The following is a 19,967-nucleotide window of genomic DNA, read 5'->3' as shown; positions in this document are numbered from 1 at the left end:
CAAAATTTACCGCAATCCAGCGTTATCTGCCGCACTGCAATTTAATCCATTGCAATACGACCTTAAGCCACCTCACTCTACCCTAAATCAATTTAATCATACGTAATCCTTTCACAGTTTAGAAGAACGTCAGTTTGGGCTAGATGGTGCATTATTTGAGACAGAAATGGTAATAGCGCTACAGCAAGATGTACACAAGAAAGACTGACACAGAACATGCGCTAACTTCATCTGAGTTTATTTACTGCAAAGCCAGCAAATATATAGAAAATTTAAAGCATGCGCAAACCTTAGTCCATCCATAATCCAACTTATTCCCCCCTACTGCAAACTAATTCAGTGTAATCTACTATTAATTCACTACAATCTACTCGTAATCTACCGCAATCTACCGCAATTCCCCCCAGACCAACCTAATCCACCCTACTGCAAATTAATCCATTGTAACCTACTCTTAGTCCACTCAAATACACCTGCATTCTACGGCAGTCTACCGTAGTCCAGCTTAATTCTACATTATTCACTCTTACTCCACATGTAGCAATCCAACAGAATTCGTCATGAGGTCACGTGGGTTTCCGAACCATCGGACGTAGCGCCGGATCTTCCGCCTCATGAGCCATATAAAGCTTTCGCCTTAATAAAATTCGCTGTGGCTTAGCTTGGTTAAGCCCGGTAATTGCGAAAGCAATATCCGTACCTACGCCATGGTACAGCTGGTAGTGTAGCTGGTGGTGGTGCTTGTGGTTAGACTTGTGGTGATGCATCGGTTATACAATCCAATCCATTCCAAACCACTCCACTCCAATCCAATCCACTCCTATCCACTCCAATCCAATCCAATGTAATCTACTCTACTCTAATCTAATCTAGTCCAATCCAGTCCAATCCAATCCAGTCCTGTCCAGTCCAATCTAATCCAATCTAATGCAATCAAGGTCAAATGAAGGTCAATGGTGGTCACCGCCGCGGCACGGCAAATGCGTGAAAGTGCAAGTAGTATTGCTTTCGCAATAAAACCCAGCTTGAGCCGTAGGCGCTGCGTCGCACAGCCCCCAAGCGAGCATTCCCAGTGTTCCCGAAAATGGCAGTGTCAGGGCAAGGATCTGAGCTCAGCTGAGCTCGTAGCTCGTTGAGTGGGTTCCTCTTAGAAGACCGTTGCTGTTGAAGGCCGTGTGGGTGCCTTCGTCGTCATTGTCATCGTCGGCCGACGCTCCTGGGACCAGCGTTCCCTCGGCAGGCTGCAAAGACGCCAAAAAAAAAAAGCTCCCTCAATGGAATGCTCCTTGAGCGATGCATCCAAGGAAAAAACAAAAAAGAGGCAATAGTTTATCTCGACTGGCACGTCCGGTTAGCAAGTATGAAGTAGTTTCTGGTTTGTACAGTTAGAGATGTTTAATTAGTTAAAATCTTCTGCACGGGTGACGGATTATATTGGTCATCTGGCAGAACTTGCGAAAAACACCCATATCCTGCAGACCAGACAATAAAAAGTGGTTAGCGCCGACACTTGGAGCATATTTCACCGAACCGTCTGTCGGTTATACCTTGTTTGTTTCACCAAATAATATAAATTAAGACCTATTTGACCGTTTCCAGCATTCAAACGTTATTAAAAGATTTTTACCAAGCAAATTGACATGGTGACATTGCACGCATTTTACAAATTAGACTTTTTTTATTTTTTCAACTATAGTGCGTTGCTGCTCTATTCATGGCAATGGGTAGCGCAGCTTTTTACCCAGTGTTCCTATTGTTTCATTTCTCTTTTTGTTTGTATGAAAAATGATATCGTGTTTCCCGTTTCCCAGCTGTACTGCCAAGTTGAAAAATGACTACCGGACCTTAAAGCTTAACAGCTGCCTGTAGCACCTTCGCGATAAACAAGCATTGATTGATTGAGTGAGTGAGTGAGTGATTGATTGATTGATTGATTGATTGATTGATTGATTGATTGATTGATTGATTGATTGATTGATTGATTGATTGATTGATTGATTGATTGATTGATTGATTGATTGATTGATTGATTGATTGATTGATTGACGGACGGAAGTCCAATTGGGCAATCCAATATTAGACCTTTCATTTCGACGATCCCTTTGGAACGGCAGACGCAATGGGACTGCCGATCTGGATGTAGGGAAATTGAGTGGACTGCTCAGTTAGCTTCGTAAGCCGAACTGGCTGTCCCATTGAGCTTGTTTGATTAGAGCTGGGTCCAATTGATATTCCCAACTGAACCCAATACTTTTTTGTCGTTTTTTTTGCCTGGGATGAACACCGTGGATTGCTATTATTACCCAAGAACCATACCTGGAGCACTCGACGGAGAACCCGGAAGCGCCTCCACAAGTCCAGGAAAACGGGGCAGGTCAGGCGCAGATTTCCTCTGGCTTCGCGCAGACCACCTGTGAAGAGCGGCGAGGGCAGAGGCGTGTCGTTATCCGCAGCCCACTGCTTGCGTAGCTAGCTCAGGTTCGATGGTGCACTTTAATCTCAGGATTGCTCACGCTTCCGCGCATGCGTGCCAAGAGAAATGGAAAATCATTAGAGCGCTCCCATTCCAGGGTTGTCAGTAAACAATATCCTTAGGAGCAAATATAACTATTTTTAAAGCGAGAGCATTATATGGTTCGGTCGCGTCAGCAAAATCTGTCCGCAATTTTGTCCGCACGATTACGTCCTTCTCTGAAGATAAACGTGTGGAAGTGTGATTGTGACAAATAGCTTGTGAAAAAGTGTTGTCGTGGGAAAAATTAGTTTGATGAGGTATGATTAGTTCATTAATTGAACGCGAAAAACGTGAAAAAATACACTTAGACGTCAACATAGCCATGGACGTCTATATAGTGCTTGGACGTCAGAACAGCCGCGGACGTCGATATAGTATGCGGACGTTTTGCTTTCACATTGTTCCCATGCGGGTCGCCGCATTGATCTCAAAGCTTTTTGACAATGGACAAGAATACAGTTAAAAGCGTTCTTTTCAGTTTAGTTAAGTCCGTCGCATCTGCGGCGCTATGGATTAACGCTCGGTCTTTGAACGTTCAAGACAGCAGCTAGGTAGAACCTCGTTCCACAATGTTTATTTATTTTGTCGCTTTAAAAACCAACAATAACCAGCACGCAAATCATTCATTATATTCCTCTTGGGTGAATGCTACCTCCTGGATTGTATTCTGAGATGCTTTTCAACCAAAATCATTTTCAGGGGTGGCGCTTCTAGGGGTCACACGCTGAGTGTGTGCCTACGGGTTGGCGCGGCAACACGTGGCCGGGGCCCGGACAAACTGATTCCCTTGCAGCCCGTTGCGTTGCAGCGGAGACAAGGCACTCGCCTGTTGCTAGGCTGAGGACTGTTCCGAGCAGCAGCGTCAACAGGGCGCCCAGGCAGCACACCCACAGGAAAGACAGCCGGTACAACGGGAACACGGGTGAAGAGCTGTAAAGACAGTTGCGGCTGAGAAAAAAACAGCACAGGGCGATCTATGACCCCCCATAGCCAAAGGAAAACTGGTGCACGGGAAAGTTTGTTTGACCCAGTCGCAGAACTGATGATTTGTCGGATAGGTATGACTGTCGAGCATCCTCTAACGTGGTTTAGATGTTTGTCCAGGAGGTCAATAAAAGCTACGGTAAAAGAGGTAGTTAAACGGACAACAGGGACAACCACGTAAAGTTTTAGCCCTGAAATGATTTCGATGGGCATATTCTAGTGAAACAGGTTTGTAGAGGTGGTCTTAGTGGGTATTCCAGTCAAACTTGATAGCTCTGGGTGAGGTGTCGCCCTCATCGGTTGCGAGCTATTGCGGGGAGCAGTTTTCAGATTCAGATTCAGATTTATTTCAACAACACTTTGTTGCCGAGGAGGCGAACAAAAAGGCAATCAAAAGTTGCCTGACGAAGCGTCCGCCCCCTTTACACTCTACCACTGAGCAGTGGGCAGGTTTAACCAAAGAAAAACAGACCATAACACCAAAGAGACATTGCATATAACATTATACACGAAAACAAAAACAAAACAAAAAAAGAAAAAAACAAGAAAAACAGCACATATTCACTTAAGGCACACAATTAAGAAATGCTGCAAAAAGTATATTCGCCAGTCAACATTGTTACAAAGATTTGCTCATAAAATATAAATATCGGTGTCCCTGAACATAACAAAAGGCATGAAAAGCTTAACTAAGCCGGCCAAAGTAAGGTTATTATTATTATTACTAAATTATAGGGTCCAAGCTGACGGTCGGTGATAGCGACATCTGAAGTTATTTTCTCATTCATACAAGAGGTCCAGTTTAATTTTTTTTTTAATGAAAGGAACCACTTTGACGTTATAAAACGCAGCAATCTATCGATACAGGTTGGCTTCAGTTTTCGCTCATTGCCCGATTAAAGTGGCTGGGCAGACTATTATCATTTCTTTAAACCGTTGGTTTTCTCTAATTATCGAGCAAATAATCAACTTTGCTTATAGCACCGCGTTCTTGCCGAACTACTGGAGGAGTGGACCGGAGAAAATGGTCGTAGCGCAGAATAACGTATGGATGGTTGCACATACAGCTTTCACTGCAATAAAGCCTTCTGGAGCTCTGTAACTGTAAGAAGACGCAAAGCATGATGCAAGACCTTAGTGCGAGACTAACCTGAGCGCCCGCAACGCTGAGGCGCTAGCCGGCGGGGATTCCCCTGCCGTGCTGTTATAGGCCTCCGGACAGCGGTCCAGCGTGAGCTGTAGGAACGGCGTCGGGGCCAGGCCGGAAGAGGACAAGATCCTGCCCAATGCGTGCCACAGCTGCATCCCACACACCAGCAGGCTCGCCCAAGCAGCGCCCTGAGACGGTAGGGGTCGCGTGAGAGCGTGTATGTGCAAGAACACAGGCTAGATTCCTTGTATTCTCCGCTGGCCGTGGAGAACTGAGGGGCGGTATCTTAAACGTTTAGAACTTATAGGCGTTCGCGAGGTCGCGCCTGCTAGGGAAACTGGGAGATTGGCGCTGAGGGGCGCACAGAGAGAGAGAGAGAGAAACAGAAGGGCGGAAAGGCAGGGAGGTTAAACAGGCGATGCCCAGCAAGCTACCCTACACGTGGGGAGGGGAACAAAAGGGGGGAAAAGGAAAAATAGCGGAAACGAAAGGAGTTTTTCAACTGTCCATCGACCACTATGACGAGGGGACAGAGGGTGCACACTTAGAGCTTCAAGTTTATAGACGGGAACCCAACCCCGAGTCCTTCAAGAACCTCAGGAGCGCTTTCACCGCTTTCCTTTCTGAGGAAGGTATTGTGGCAAGGCCCTAGAATCTTGGATTCTGTTAGAGGACAAGAGTTCAAGTGGCGGAGAGTAGCAGCCAGGAGGGCACAAGTATTGAAAGCTGCTGTGCCTTTCTGTCAAACGTGCACTTCGCAGCAGTGGTTGAGTGAATGTAGAGAGAGTGCCCTGTAATGCCACAACCACGCATAAACAGTGCTCACACATTCTTACACCCTTGCGTTCCGGTGGTAGCCCCAACGTAAGGTTTCCTGCTATACATTAGAAGTTCCCTGGCTCGATTCACCGCAGAGCCACAACTGGTAAACAGCAACAGCTCGTCTGGGCCGATGCGATATCCCGATTCAATACCACCTGTTCTGCACCGCCTCTCGACATTATTCTATGCGATCCCACGTCGATTCCCGATGTCACTGGGCTTCAGCCACTAATGATGAGGAAATGCGGGTCATGGGGTCGCATGAGCCAATGTCAAAAGGCGGGAATGGCAAAGATGGAATGGAATCGAGATATCGCATCGGCCCAGACGAGCGTTCTTTCAACCGTAAGGTTAAAAGCGGTCTGCAAGAACGTTTTTCATCTGGTAAAAACATTTCTAATGCGATAGCATTTCAGTTGTCACACCAAAACTCTGACGATGTCCGGCGTCACTAAATTCGCTGTTTGGTCAAGAGATGTCACATGACCTCGTGACATCATAACAACCTGCCCGATGGGCCTCCTCATTGGTCAAGAGAGGTTTTGTGACCTTATGAGGTCATAACAACCTGCCCATTGTGGCAGGTGGCAACGTAGCCATTGGCCACCGGATTGTGATTTATTCCAGGTCGCTTTCAGACGTAAGGGGCATGTTTTAGTAAAGACTAAGTGAACGGAGCCGCCGCGGTGGCTCAGCGGCTATGGTGCTCGGCTGCTGACCCAAAAGACGCGGGTTCGATCCCGGCCGCGGCGGCTAGAATTTCTTTGGAGGAGAAATTCTAGAGGCCCGTGTACTGTGCGATGTCAGTGCACGTTAAAGAACCCCAGGTGGTCGAAATTTCCGGAGCCCTCCACTACGGCGTCTCTCATAGCCTTAGTCGCTTTGGGACGTTAAACCAACCAACCAACCAACCAACCAAGTGAACGGAGTAACCATAGTCGTATAACGTGAGAGTAATGTGCATGATTCAGGTTAGGCACGCAGTCATTATTGGCGCTTTTACTGAGAGGCTGGTCTCCGTGCAAGCTCCGCACACAGGCGGTGTAGCGTGATTTGCACCACTACACCATGTGCCGTTCATGTGCTACACCATGTGCATGACAACGCGGGAGGTCTCGGCATTCTACGCCAACGGTGACTTCCTATAGACCTGATAAAGTTCCGTGCGCTGCTGTAATCGTTAAAAGGATCATCGTATTCAGCGGATGAGTCCCGCGGGAGACAGCCTTGTTTAGGTATCTTTTTCTTTTCCTCCCATCTACGAAAGCTCTTTACGAAACAATCAATAGCAAGACCGGTGAGACAGGGATATGCGGCGACCTTTGCGTTGACCCATGGTGACGAGATGGCCAGGAGGAGCAGCCCGGCGAAGGGACCCGCAGCTGAACTGTACAGTGACAGGAACAGCTGCGGAGAGATGAAGCGCAGAAGGATGTAGACGCGAACAGCGCAAACGCCGTCGCAGGGCGCTGGAACCGCGCAGTCTGACCAGTATACGCACCCGTGTCGCTGTGCCCATGGCTGGCACAGCTATTGCGAAAACGGTCATCACAGTACCGCTGGAGGCAGCTGGAAGGGAAGGTACTCTGTACGATGAGCAGGTATTTGCTGCATGTATGCACTGTGACAAGTTTATTGTACCTCGTGGGAACCTTGGCCCGTTTCGTCCCCTTTAGGGTTTGTTTCCCCGCGGTGTGATTTCTAGTTACCATAGCTAAAAAAGAAGGGCGCCGGCATCGCAGCGACACGAGTGCCACGGACGGCGTAATTGCTCCGCGCACGCGCGGCTGGGGAACTCGTCGCGTACGGACGTTTCAGGCTTGGCATTCCGCTCTTCGCCAACGAGGTGAGGCCTCGTGGTGGGAACATTATCCCGCCAGCTCGCCCCGTCCGGCCTCGGAGTTTCTCCCTTGTCTTAGCGTGGGCGAACGTTCGTTCGTAACCGTGCTATCACGTGATATCAAGTCGTATCATTCGTAACCCTGCTATCACGTGATATCAAGTCATATCACGTATTGATATCACGTTCACGTTAGTATCATATCCCAAAATCGCTTGGGATTCGTCTCTAATAATAGTGTATGAGTACTATTGAAAATCGATCAGTTGGCTGACGTTAAAACTCTAAAATAAGATTTTTCAATTTTTTGTTTTGTTTTGAAGAATATTTAGTTGCCCCCAGCTGCACTTTTGCATACCAAAAAGTCCCAGGCTTTGCAGTATACGCCTGACAAAGGACTCACCCAGCAGGCGCACAACGGAGGCAGCCTTCTTATCGCTCATCTTGACGTATGGCGCGATAACGTCGACGTAGAAGATGGCAGCGTGAGAGTTGACCACGGATGAGACCGTGCTGCGAATAAGAGAGGACATACAGTATTCCATTCTGTCCACCTCCTTCGAAGCTTGTTTTTTGCTAAATATGATCCCGAACGGAAAAATTCTACCGGTCCACTCGTCGTGCGAGGAGGGCACAGCGCGGCCAAATGCGGAATTTTCCCGCGCTGCGCCATTGACAACCTGCTCCGCTAATACCAACCAGTACAGAGGAGACCTCAATTCTAGCCGTTGCTTCGTTGCTTTTTTTTTTTACGGATAAACCTTTTACACGATTTCTAACAGGTAGATTCAAGGCATCATGATCCGGTCATGTGACAGCTTACTCTATTAACGCCCGGTCACGTGAGAACTTAGGCTATCAATAGACACTTTTGGCATGCTGTATTCCATGTTGTACCGTAGTACCGGGAGCCCGCCCACCGCCGGCGAGCACGCGCTGATTGGTGCCGACGCTGCAGACGCGCACGTAGCTTCCGGGTACGTGGCGCTATCTGGCGCCGTCAAGGCGATTTGCGCATGCGCATAGGCTGCGTGAACTCCCGGTACTCCGGTGCCTGTAACACGATACATGGTATTCTAAAGGTGTCCAATTCCCAGTAACATGACCGTCATGAGTCAAAATGACCAGTTTCGCCCACTTGACCTATACCAGACACGTGACTGTGCGCCAATTACGATGGTTGAGGTATCCCAGGTTGACACAAAGCCTGTGCGTCATTACCGTAGTTCTTAGGCATTGGTAAAAGAAATGAAGCATCGCAGCTACAGCTTTCGCCCAGTTTAGCGCGCTGGCAGCACAGCTCAAATATTTGGTAATTTATTTCCTTTCCTGCGAGGCACAAAACGCATCGAAGTTCGAAGGCTGTTCGGTGCATCACTTGGACACAGGCCAGTCACGCGGCATCAGCGCAAGAGCCTGTTGCCTGAACAATGCCTCTTCGTTCGTGAGCGCTTTCACGCAACACCGTGCAGTGACATCGCTGTGTACACATTTCCGATTATTTTTTTTTTTGTTAACATGAACGCGCGAGCATCGACTGCCCGGCGAGAGAACACATCCGAAGCAAGCAAGCGTCGTCTGCACGGCTGTTCTGATTAGCGCGAACGAACCCCTGCCAGTCATCGGCTGCAATGCATCGGAGCCCCAAAAAGCTGCGACAAATTTGTTTTTATCCGCTGCAAATAGCGTTGGTGATTCTGAAAGGAGCACACATTTTGAACACTCATGCCCAAGACACGAGTGTCATTTGTTACTTGCGCAAATCTGATTGAGAACGAGGCGCTACCCGCAAATGCAACCGGTGCCTATAGTGTCGTGCTTTGAAGGCTTGGCGTTTGTATCAATCCAGAGCCACAAACACGCAGCAAATTAAACACGATACTCAGAACTCAACTTGTTTCGCGGGGGTTGCTTCCCAAGATAGAGAACAGCCAAGCAGACGACGCTGGCTGTAGCAGCATGATTGGCGCGCATGCTCATTCCCTCTCCCGATTTCTGTTCTGCTTCGCCTAAAGTAGCAAAGGTTTAGCGCTTGTTAAACTTAGTGAACGAGCGAAAGATCTATTAAGAATGGTTATGCATGGTTTGGCGCCGGAGCAGGTCCGCCGCGCGCCTCATTCACTCATCCATGGCGAGACTGGACGACTGAGCGCCAGCGAAGCAGCTGTTATGCCCCCCCCCCCCCCAGTTAGTCACGTGTTGCAGCTGCGGCGCTTCTCCAAAGCGAGTCACGTGGTGTGACGTCACTTTCCACACCACCGCTCCGGCGGCTCAAGGTCAAACGTGCACCAAACTTGACCTTGGGAGTTGTAGTGTGAAGAATAGAGCTTTCGCTCTGAAATTGGAAGGGTGTACATGCTGCTCGCCTTGTCGACGCCCCGAGGATTCCGGCCAGGAATAGACCGCGCAGCGTCGTCACGTCGGACAGGCTCTCCATCATGTAGTAGGGAACGATCTGGAATACACAAATGTAAGCGCATCATCATCTTGCCATCGCTGGAGTTTTCCATACCATCTGCGAGTACACACACGCCACTGGCATTTCTCGCAATGGGACCAGTAATGCCTTCGCACTGAACGTAATACACAGGAGCTCAAGGTATCAGCAAGTAACATGAAAAGACAATGCACTGTCAAACGCTTCAAGGGACAAACTAAGCAAGGTCAATCCGTAATTGGGTGGTGAAGCGGTGTAAAAAAAACTTCAAACAGTAAAAAGGGTCCAAAAAGGCACAATGTTCGGTCGGTCAGCGAGTCAGGTTTTTCGCAAGAAATGATCAACGAATGTGATAACAGATTCAATGGGTGTCAATGAGCGTATGATCCTGTGCAATATAATAGTTCGGTCACACACGCGCATATAATTTAAAGACTGGGGCGATAACTTTGGCATGTAACGAAGATGAGAGGTATTCGGATCGATTATAAATAAATCTAACTGCTTTATTTGGGTTCCATTCTAGCTTGTCAGTGCTTCAAGCACTGCGTCGGAATTACACAACAGAAGTGCATTCAAAAATGACCCACTGAAGGGTCTTTCTATGAAGTTACGTAACTTGCATGTTTTCTGGGCTAGCAAAACAAACACTTTTTTGTTTTGATAGTATTCTGGTTGTTTGCCATTCTAAACATACTCAACTTTCTTTAATTTTTTGACACTGTGACCAATTTTTTCGTTCTGCTTTTACGCCTCCAGTAGTGGTGCATTAGCACCGTAGGTGTCGAGCGCCGCTCACATGGCTAAATCTATCCGCAGCCCTCCACTACGGCGCCCCTAATAGCCGTTGAGTCGCTTCGGGAAGTTGAACCCGACAACTGAATTTTTTTCTTTACCTGGTCGTAGCTGTGGATGGCCCCTCGCTGGAGTGGGTCGCAGTCTCGGTACCAGTAGATGATGGCCGCGGCCGAGCACGCCACCACGACAAAGAAGAAGAGCACGAACCCCCCGCCAGCGACGGCGATCCTGTAAGGGTCGCAGAGGGCGCATGCATGGCTCTGCAAGAGTGTGCTATCATCCTCCTCGCAAGAATCTCCCTTCGTTCTGTCCGAAATCCAATTCGCTTCCACTAGTGTCAGCTGCGCTCATTTCACCAAAGCCATCCATATTCTACTACCAAGTGTTTTAACCGATGCGGCAATATTTTTCAGAAATTGCTATGTTGCCCGTGTCCCTGTTTTCTACATCGACGAAACACTATGAACTGGATTGGTATCTGGCTTGGTCGCTATGTTGAGGACGGTCTTCTGCGTGTCGAGGAACGCATGGACGTGCCGCAGTGGGCGTTTTTCGACGCTGCATTTCCGTCTTTTTCTGTTCGCTCCATCCCAAAGAAAGAGGATGAGCGAACGAGGGCTGTCCGCACCTCTTTGCGTCCCCCGCTGTCCTGGCGGCCACGAAGCGCTGCACGGCCATCTGGTCGAACCCGACGCGCACCAGGCAGTAAGGGATCGCCCCCGCCAGATTGCTCCAGACGTTCTCGTCGCTCGACGTGTCCAGCTCTGTCCTGCATGCGCGGCAGGAATAAGAAAAGATTGTTAACAAGCAGCAAACATCTTTCTTTCCTGTCTTACAAGTAGTTGCAGACGCAGCGGGGTGCGCGGAAGGCTTCGCAGCCTGTACAAGCGCTTTGAGCAGTTGTAGCGAATCCGTTCAACAGTGTGCATCAGCATAGATTTTCTCAATACTACCTTGAGGGAAAAGCGCCGCGGCGACCCCAAGCAGCACAGCTTATCGGCCCAATATTGGAAATGTGCTGGCAAATGTCGGTCCTACATAGGTACAGAGTGAAAATATCCATTTCCAATATTGGGCCGATTACTTGCGCTGCTTGGAATAGTTCATCCATAATCAAGAGGCGGAGGAATGCCGGCTAGATGAGGTTTCATATCTGGCTTGGATTTTGTTTCGTTCGAAATGTGGATTGAGCAGTAACGATGACTCTTATCAAGTCAGACTATAAAAAAAGGTGCTGTGGAAGTTTCCATACCAGCATAAAGCCGAAATTTCACTTCCGTTAAATTTTTTTCAATGTTGTACTAAAGTAACTTATCCTGCGCACCGAGGAGAGCATTGCGGCTTAGCTAGCGATTTCGAGGCAGAATCCATGTTTTCGGCCCCACAACAGCCAAGCCAGATACCAAACCTCGTCTTTCCGGCATTCCCGCTGCGGATGAGGCGTCCTTTAAGAAACTCGCATAGACAGTGGCGCCACTTTTCCGCCCAGGTTATATTGAAAACTCTATGTACAGGACTTGCGCCCATGCTTTTCCAGCTTCTGCGATTCATACTCAAAAGAAGAGCAAACAGGACATGCTCAGGAGGGCTTGCGCAGGACACGCGCACAGCATGCGCAGGAGCGTTGCGTGCGCTGTGCTCTTGTTACAGCAGCAAATATGATTGATATGCAATCATCATTTCGGCATTCCCAGTCCAAAAATACGACAGAGCCAGTTCCAGAATACAACAGAAATTTCTTGCCTTCCTGTCGTTACGACAGATTTTTCTGTTGTATTGTGATGTCTACTGCTGCGACCGAACTGGCTCTGTCGTTACGACAGGAGACTGCTCAATACTACAAAAAATCCTGTTGTTACTACAAGAATATCTGTTGTTAGGTCCAAAAACACTGCAGGAAAATCTGTTGTGACATCAGGAAACTTTTTGTTGTGTTTTTCGATCAAAACCCTCCCCGCTTGTATGACGGCTGCCAACTTCTGTTCTGCACTTTATACATGCTCGACATTGTGCATCGTACATGCTGTAAATTCTTCTTCTGGAGCTCCCCAATGCTCTTTGTTATAGTTTTCCGAATACTTCGTTATAAATGCTTGGACACCTTCCGACTTCAACCTCTCCAAGGTACTATCCGGGACAAAACTCTCCAGGACGCGGGAAAAGCGATCTATATCCATAAGTGTCACGCCTGCCAACGAGCATCTACTTTAATCGCACCGCATTGAAGCACACGAGTCTGGTTGTCCCTTCCGAAAGTTTGGCTGAGCTATCGGCTTTTGTTCTCGGGCATGTGTCCAGGAGAGTTTTGTCCCCAGTAGAACGTCTTATGAAACAGCGCAGAAGACGGGACAAGAAAGAGGCAACAGGACAGCACTCGTCCTGTTGTCTCTCTCGTGTCCCGTCCTTTGCGCTGTTTCTTAAAATGTACCCAAACCATCTAGACCCAATGTCTACTCTTCGCCAAGGTATCCTTGCTAATGAGAAATCCACGTTACGGTTGCAGTCTAAAACCCTACTTCTCCCAAATCTCCTAAATCATGCTACACATACTAAAGATGGCAAGCAATGAAACCGAAACCACCATATGCAGAGACCTCCAGCGACCAGCACAGAGCGTGCGAACCTGTTAGTCGCCAGGACGGATGATCGGCACAGGTCGGGTCTCACCTGAACGCGTAGTCGGTGACGTCGAAGTCGGCCATGGACCTCAGAGGAGGTCTGGCGCGTCCCGAATCGTACAGCACCTTGCCGATGATGGTCAGCGGGGAGGCGAACATCACCAGCGCCTGCACACAGTCCGCCCACACGACGCCGCGCAGCCCACCCTGCGCGATTTGAGGGGAGAGCAGGCGTGTTGGGGTAGGAAAAAGGTGTATCCAGTCAAGGTTATCTTATCACTCTATGCAATTGTCCAGAGAAATTTACGGCAGTTTGGAGATCAGACAATAGTTTAATGCGATAGCACACGAGCGTCAGTGTGACGAAAATCCGGCGGTGTCATGTCACACACTTGCGACCTAGTAGGCGGCAAGAGCCACCTGCTAAGGCTGGTACAGTCGTCCACAGACCCATCTAGAGCGCTCGAATTCCGTGCCATCTGCGCTCCGCAGCGCACAGAGCGACGTCTGGCGGCAGCGCCTGGTTCGAGGTTCAGCATCTTTGAGAGTCGTCTGAGCATCAGACATGCGCTGTCTCGATCCAGGCGCCGCAACTAGACGTCGCCCAGCGCGCTGCGGAGCGCAGACGGCACGGTGCTAGAGCGCTCTAGATGGATCTGTGGACAACTGTACACAGAGGAAACAGCTCCGACCTGCCACGGGCTACGGTTGGCAGGTGCAAAGTAGAGAGAGTAGAGTGTAGAGAAATCCCTCTGTGTCCTTCTAGGGTATAGGAGGGAGAGACGGGAAGGTGGCTGTCACGGGAGGAACCTTTTCATTGACCAAGGTTGATAATGCATGGTACGCATTCATATGGTGCGCATTGTATGGTAAGTGGGGCCGTGCATGGCAGCTCACATCGAGGTTCTTATTGTATAGCATTGCCACAGCTAATGATTAGGTGTCCTCTATGTTTTCCCTCTGAAATTCAAATCAAGTACTCTGTATACTGGCCTGTGGCCGGTATACAGATACACACCGATATACAGGCTTCCCAGATGTAACCAGGTAACCGGGTTTGTTTCTTAGCCATGCAGTAGAGCACTTATGGCATCCTTAAGGTGTAAGGTAAGAGGAATCTTTCTCACCTTACGACTCCTTTGTCCTGCTGGGGTGCCGTATGGCTTCATTATTGGATTGAGAAGGAAGCTCCATTGCTTGGTTACTTTTGGCTAAGACGGTACCAGACAAGAGCACGCCACATGATGCGGCCGGGGATATACAAGTATACTTGTAAGCAGGGCGGGTGTTCCCCTTGGGCTCACGGCGGGTTCAAACCGGGGTGCAGGAAGTGTTTGCGAAAAACGAATTTACATCTCTTCTCCCAGCTTCCAGGCCTGTTTAAAGACCGAGGACAAATTGATGTTGGCCTGTATCATCAAACACTCCGTTATAGCGACGAAGATATTACTTTCACTCAAACCGGAGGTTTTGTCACCTAGAAAAGGTTGGAAAATAAAATACAGGTGTCGCCACCATCGACGCCCTTTTCACGAGCAAACTGCAAGACAGTTTTTTTTTTTTTTTTTTTGGGGGGGGGGGGGATTTGTTTGGGTATGATCATCAGTATATAGTGACAGAAAGAGCAAAAAACGTAGCCTCACCAGAGCCGTGTAGACGGTGCCCGCCAGACCAATGGCCACGTTCGAGTACAGCAGGGGCACAGGGAACACTGGAAAAAAGCACACACAAATAGTTCTTTCCACCTGTCGCACGTTACCAAGCGTCTTTTGTTATAAACACCAGACCCATCCTACAAACCTGACAACGTTTGTCAAACTATACCAGGTTTTTTATATATTTCGTGGGCTTCAAGAAAACTGCACCGATTTCTGTTATTTGGCCGGCAGGCCCTCTGCTTTTAATGTATTTTGAGGTGTATTTCCGAACAATTTTCTCAGCAACTACAGCCTATAGCTCGTTACCTTCCTCTAACTCAACTAGACATATGGTTTTGTCGCAAATATTCGCAGTTCTTTTTTTCTTTTGGCAAAAGCAATTTATTTCGTTTTATTCAATCAAACTCTCCAAGAAAAATCCTGCTGCGTAGGCGTGTACGTTACAGGTGAATATCTTTGTATGTTTGTGTAGACAAAGTTATGTATGTATCAGCCTGCTATCTTTTTCTTTTCTTTAGTGATGGCTGGAATGGAACAAAATATGGCGTTCCCATAAATAACTCATATTTGCCGCTTAATTCTCGAAAACCTCCACCTCTTCCCCTAACATCTGAAATGAAGGCAGCCAGCATATAGAAATCCGTACTTGTTGACACGGCCACGGCGGCGCTGTAGATTCCGACTGCACCGAGAGTTTGCTGAAACAAAGTGCATGGTTTTTCAGTTCAAAGAGGGCGCCACGATAGAGCTTCTTCGCGCAGTGTATTCCGTTCTCACGTCAACAGTTACACTGTTGTAAGGAAGAGCAGTGTTACCTTTTGCGAACAACTAACTGCGGCATTCTGCATTTCAGAATCACTTACTGCAATTCAAGTGCAGTCAAATGGCTTCCGGCAAGGCCTGAGTCGGCAATATACTATATTGCCCCCAATCTTCTTCATGCTCTAGTCAAACTAAAATTAAAGTGAGAGTGAAGGCAGATTGAGGGTGAGGTGCGATGTGTCTATCGCATTCCAATGCTAAAGAAGATACAGACCATTTTCACTAAGAACGCTAATTTAATGCAGTTTTCCTGAGTATTTCTTTGATGGGCAACTCCATATGTTTTAGAAATCGACGAGCTTAAAGCGATCGAATGTGTGACACCCGCAGGTAAAGCTTTCAAAGTCCTTTTATGTTAGCATTTGAAATGGTGACGTAATCGCCGATTAAAATCGCGACGGCTTTGAAGCTGCTCCGCAGCGCACAGTTTCAAGTAGGAGACGCATGATGGCGTCATTGAAGGTACCAGTATATTTCCAGCTCATAAACGCTTGCTTTCAGGAAAAAGAAAGCAATGCCACCGAACCCAAAGCTCGCCGAGCGTTGTTTGCCAGCATCCAACGAGGCCCGGTAGGGAGTGGCTGACGGCAGAGGTAATTTGAAATTTTACCTTCCGTGACGTCACACCAAACTTCCCCGCTCTGCTTTGTGGCTTTGAGGGGAAGCGGTAAATTTCATCGTCGATGACGTCATTATTTTAAATGCTAGCGCAAAAACAGTTGGCAAGATTTACTTACAGCCTGTACAGATTCGAATCCTTGAATACCACGTAGTTCTCAAAAAGTTGTGCAGGTGCCCTTTAAGGTAGCTAACTATTCGTCTGCCTTTCCCGGATGGGATTGCAAAAGCTTCATACGAAACACTAATTCGCCCCTTGCAGGTACAGGTGCCGTCAAAAGTAAATGGAGGCAATATTAACGAAAAAATTTAATCATTGCCCGCTCAATTCATGCATCCTTGAATACATATGTGCAGACTAATTGTGATTGCGCGAATTGCACTGTGCGCCAACAGACATGGCCCATTATGCTTTAGAATTAAAGAAATTAAATTTTTTGATAAAGTCGCCTTCCATTTACTTTTGACGGCGACTGTACTTTACTATTTGTAGCTTGCAGCTGCAGTGCCTTACCCCCCCTCCCCCAGTAGTTATTTCTGTGTTCTATAACACTAACAACAGACCTGTATACTACGTATCGGCTGTTCTAGAGGCGCAAAAATATTTTGTTAAACAGCTTACACTCAGGACGAAGTAGATGATGCAGGCTGTGATGCCGACCTTGTTGTCGAACCGCATGCACAGGTACTTCAGTGCAGAGAAAAGACAGGCGGGGGAAGGCGTGTCAAAGCGCGGCTAATTGTGTTAGAGAGGCAGGCAAATATTCTGGATTATTAAATGCGAAAACATGAGCCCAAGGAAAGACACAGTCGATCGAGCTGAAGTAGCGATAATATTTCGTAGGTAGATCGAGGAGCACTGTCCAGACTAATTCATCATCATCATTATCATCATCATCAGCCTGACTGCGCCCACTTCAGGGCAAAGACTTCTCCCATGTCTCCCATGTTCAAACACTGCTCAACTCCAGCCACTCTCGAACACATGGTGTGGACTTGTACACATTACAGCAATGGCGGCTGATGAATTAAAAGGTGGCAACAGTGGCTCGGTGAATGCGAGCTTTCTAGTCGCAGGCGTTCATGATTTTTTGAGCGTTTTCAGAACCTGTCTCATCTAGTCATCGCCGATGCAATGAAACATTTTACGTTTGCATCGAAGCGAACGCTATGTTCGGCTGTTCAATGACACTAACGGAATTTTCTGAAAGCGCAGGGCTGTGTTGACTCGAAATGATTTTGGCTCACTTCCATCACACAGCCTAGACATGTAGCTTCATGTATTCCAAGGTTGCCTGATAGCCTCGACCATGAGGCAGCAAAACGGTAGTTTTAACGTAGCTAAACCGAATAGACGTGCGTCATTACATATTTTGTGCATATATTTACATATTTCACATTACATTACATATTTTATGTACTTGGACCCGAACTAGCCGTCGGCTATGGATCCAAAAAGTGTTTTGTATTTTCTGTAAAAGAGATTCGAAATAAACTGAACTGAATTGAATTGACATTTGAAATTTGAAATTTGAAATTTGAAATTCGAAATTCGAAATTCGAAATTCGAAATTTGACATTTGACATTTGACATTTAAAATTTGAAATTTTAAATGTCTAAAGGCCTTCGAGGAATTAGTACTAGTTACTAGCTAGGACTAACTAGCAAACAAATACAGTTAGTAGCCCATGATGAGACACAAATGTTTTCGCATTCACAGCAGGTAAGTAGCCTGAAGTGCCCTCCCTAATTTTCGCGGCAGTGACGTGTCCTGTGTGCCGCAAGAGGAAATGCTCATTAGTATCGTGCTGTTTTCAGACAACTAGGTAGTGACGACGCGGTGAATTGACGTGCGCCTTGCACAAAGATTGAGGAGCCACCGAAACAACCTTATCTTCGATGACGCAGCATAACACTTATGATGACGATGATCAGTGAGAGGCTATAGAGAAATGTAGCTCCATCTATGGAAGCGTAAAACAACCACACACAAATACAGCAGGCTTTCAGCGGCTACTCTGGTTCACATGGACTGGCTCACGGACTGTTAGCATAGGTCACTGGCCTTACCTGGAAGACAGAGGTGACTCTCAGGCCGTGGAACAGAGGCACCACGGTGGCCGCGGTGGCGCAAGCCGCGGCCGGGATGCCCGCCAGCACCCACATTACGTTGAATCCATACGCATAGAAGTGCCCCACGAAGCCCACCACGGCCAGGCCGTTGGCCACCGACGCCATGACAGAGACTGCTAGGGCAGCGGCCGGAAGGCTGCGGCCTGCCAGACACGCCTCCTCTGCCGCGCCGCCGGACGATGCCGAACGCTGCAAGATAGACGCAGCTACGCTTGAAGGGCGCTGCGACTGCCGCGTGTCGTACCCTGCAGCCATCTCAGTGGCAGACCTCACAACCCGCTCTTCCGAACTCGCTACTCAGTCTGATCCCGAGCTCGAAGTTATAAACTTCGCAGTAGAGTCATTTATAATGTTTACGCGATTGTAAGGCTTCTCTAAACATGAAAAAGAAAAAGAGCAAAACGCTGAGGCAGCGCAAAAGTACCGAGCGTTAGCAATATAGAACGAATATTGCATCATTAGCCATCTTCGCTATATCCGGTGCAAATTTTTCGTTATATCCGGATATCTACTTTTTTGTGCCAACGTATACAGCGCAAGAAGACAAATCGCTTGACGCTACTTGGAATGTCCCACGTCAATTAGTTTGGTCGTAATAGACGTTTGAAGTTTCGAGGACACACGGTTTGGGGAAGCAAATATCGTCAGTGCGAATCCCTGTGATAGGCAACCCAAAGAAAACCCAACGAGGGAGCTCTGATCGGCTAGTGCTTAAGACCAATGAGAGGCGGGTGAGCAGGGACAGAGAGGGAGCAGCGTGGTCAGGGGATGCGGTACTCACATTTCGGCGGCGGGCCAGCGAGAAGTACAGGCCTACCAGATACCCGAGTGCTGTGAGGATACCGAACACTGCGCAGTCGGCTGCGTCCAGGCTCTTGGGCATCTTGCACAGCTTCGGCGACTTTTGCGCTTTTAGGATCGACACAAGCCTACGTTCACTCAGCTCAGGCGTTCTGCGACGACCTTCCACTTTTAGGACGACCAGGGGACGTCCGGGGGACGTCTAGAAAACATCCAGGGGACGACCAGGGGAAGTCCAGGGTCGGGAGTCGTCTACTAAAAGACGACCAGGGCGCGAGGTGCACTGAGACGGGCCCGGCGCTCAGATGAGCGAGCCCTATCCAGGGCAGTGCTAACTGAAAAGAGTTCGAACTTCCTAACCGCTGCGCATGCGCGTTCCACGGCAACACCTGCGCCTTGACTGCAGAGCGTATCGAAAGCAATGGCGCACAGACGGCGCCAATGGGGCTTGCATCATCAAAGGCCTCCCTACTGGCGCAGGTGGCCGTAGCGTGGAGAGATAAAAGCAAGCCGAGCGCAATGCGACGAAAGTAATTTTTTTTTTGTCATACGTCAAGAGTTCGACGACTCGCACTCACACAGTGCAGCGTTGCCTGCATTATGCATTCGTGCCAGTTTGTGTTATCGCGCTTTCTTTTTTTTCTCCCTGTCTGCAGAAGTACCCCAAACTCCAATAATGTGGGCTGTGTACTTGCGTCTGCAGGAAACGCGAGAAATTTCGCGCAGGAAAATAAGTCGAAACCCCATTTTTCCGACGCAGAAAGTCCCAG

General features: G+C 48.2%; 1 protein-coding gene across 1 annotated transcript; it reads right to left on the bottom strand.

The window, feature by feature from the left end:
• Positions 1-1,112: 1,112 nt before the first annotated feature.
• On the bottom strand, positions 1,113-19,279 carry LOC149358149 (sodium-coupled monocarboxylate transporter 2-like). Its single transcript, XM_089576737.1, has 16 exons — positions 19,178-19,279; positions 18,334-18,585; positions 16,885-16,950; positions 15,469-15,520; positions 14,808-14,875; positions 13,214-13,371; positions 11,175-11,315; positions 10,645-10,774; positions 9,678-9,766; positions 7,715-7,824; positions 6,973-7,040; positions 6,792-6,878; positions 4,650-4,837; positions 3,342-3,445; positions 2,317-2,411; positions 1,113-1,241 (listed from the first exon to the last, which is right to left on the bottom strand). Exons 1-16 carry the CDS (start codon positions 19,277-19,279, stop codon positions 1,113-1,115), a joined length of 1,839 nt encoding a protein of 612 aa, XP_089432863.1.
• Positions 19,280-19,967: the final 688 nt, after the last annotated feature.

This window comes from Amblyomma mixtum, chromosome 3 (genome assembly GCF_055824585.1).
Source record: "Amblyomma mixtum isolate Tamu chromosome 3, ASM5582458v1, whole genome shotgun sequence".
Taxonomy (NCBI): domain Eukaryota; kingdom Metazoa; phylum Arthropoda; class Arachnida; order Ixodida; family Ixodidae; genus Amblyomma; species Amblyomma mixtum.
Note: the sequence above shows the minus strand (reverse complement) of the source record. Positions and strands in the feature narration are given on the sequence as shown.

Coding starts and splice junctions, on each gene's coding strand:
- LOC149358149 (XM_089576737.1), bottom strand. CDS start 19,279: ATGCCCAAGAGCCTGGACGCAGCCGACTGCGCAGTGTTCGGTATCCTC. Junction 6,879..6,972: donor CCATGGGCACAGCGACACGG/GTGCGTATACTG, acceptor ATCTCTCCGCAG/CTGTTCCTGTCACTGTACAG. Junction 1,242..2,316: donor TTCTCCGTCGAGTGCTCCAG/GTATGGTTCTTG, acceptor GCGTCTTTGCAG/CCTGCCGAGGGAACGCTGGT.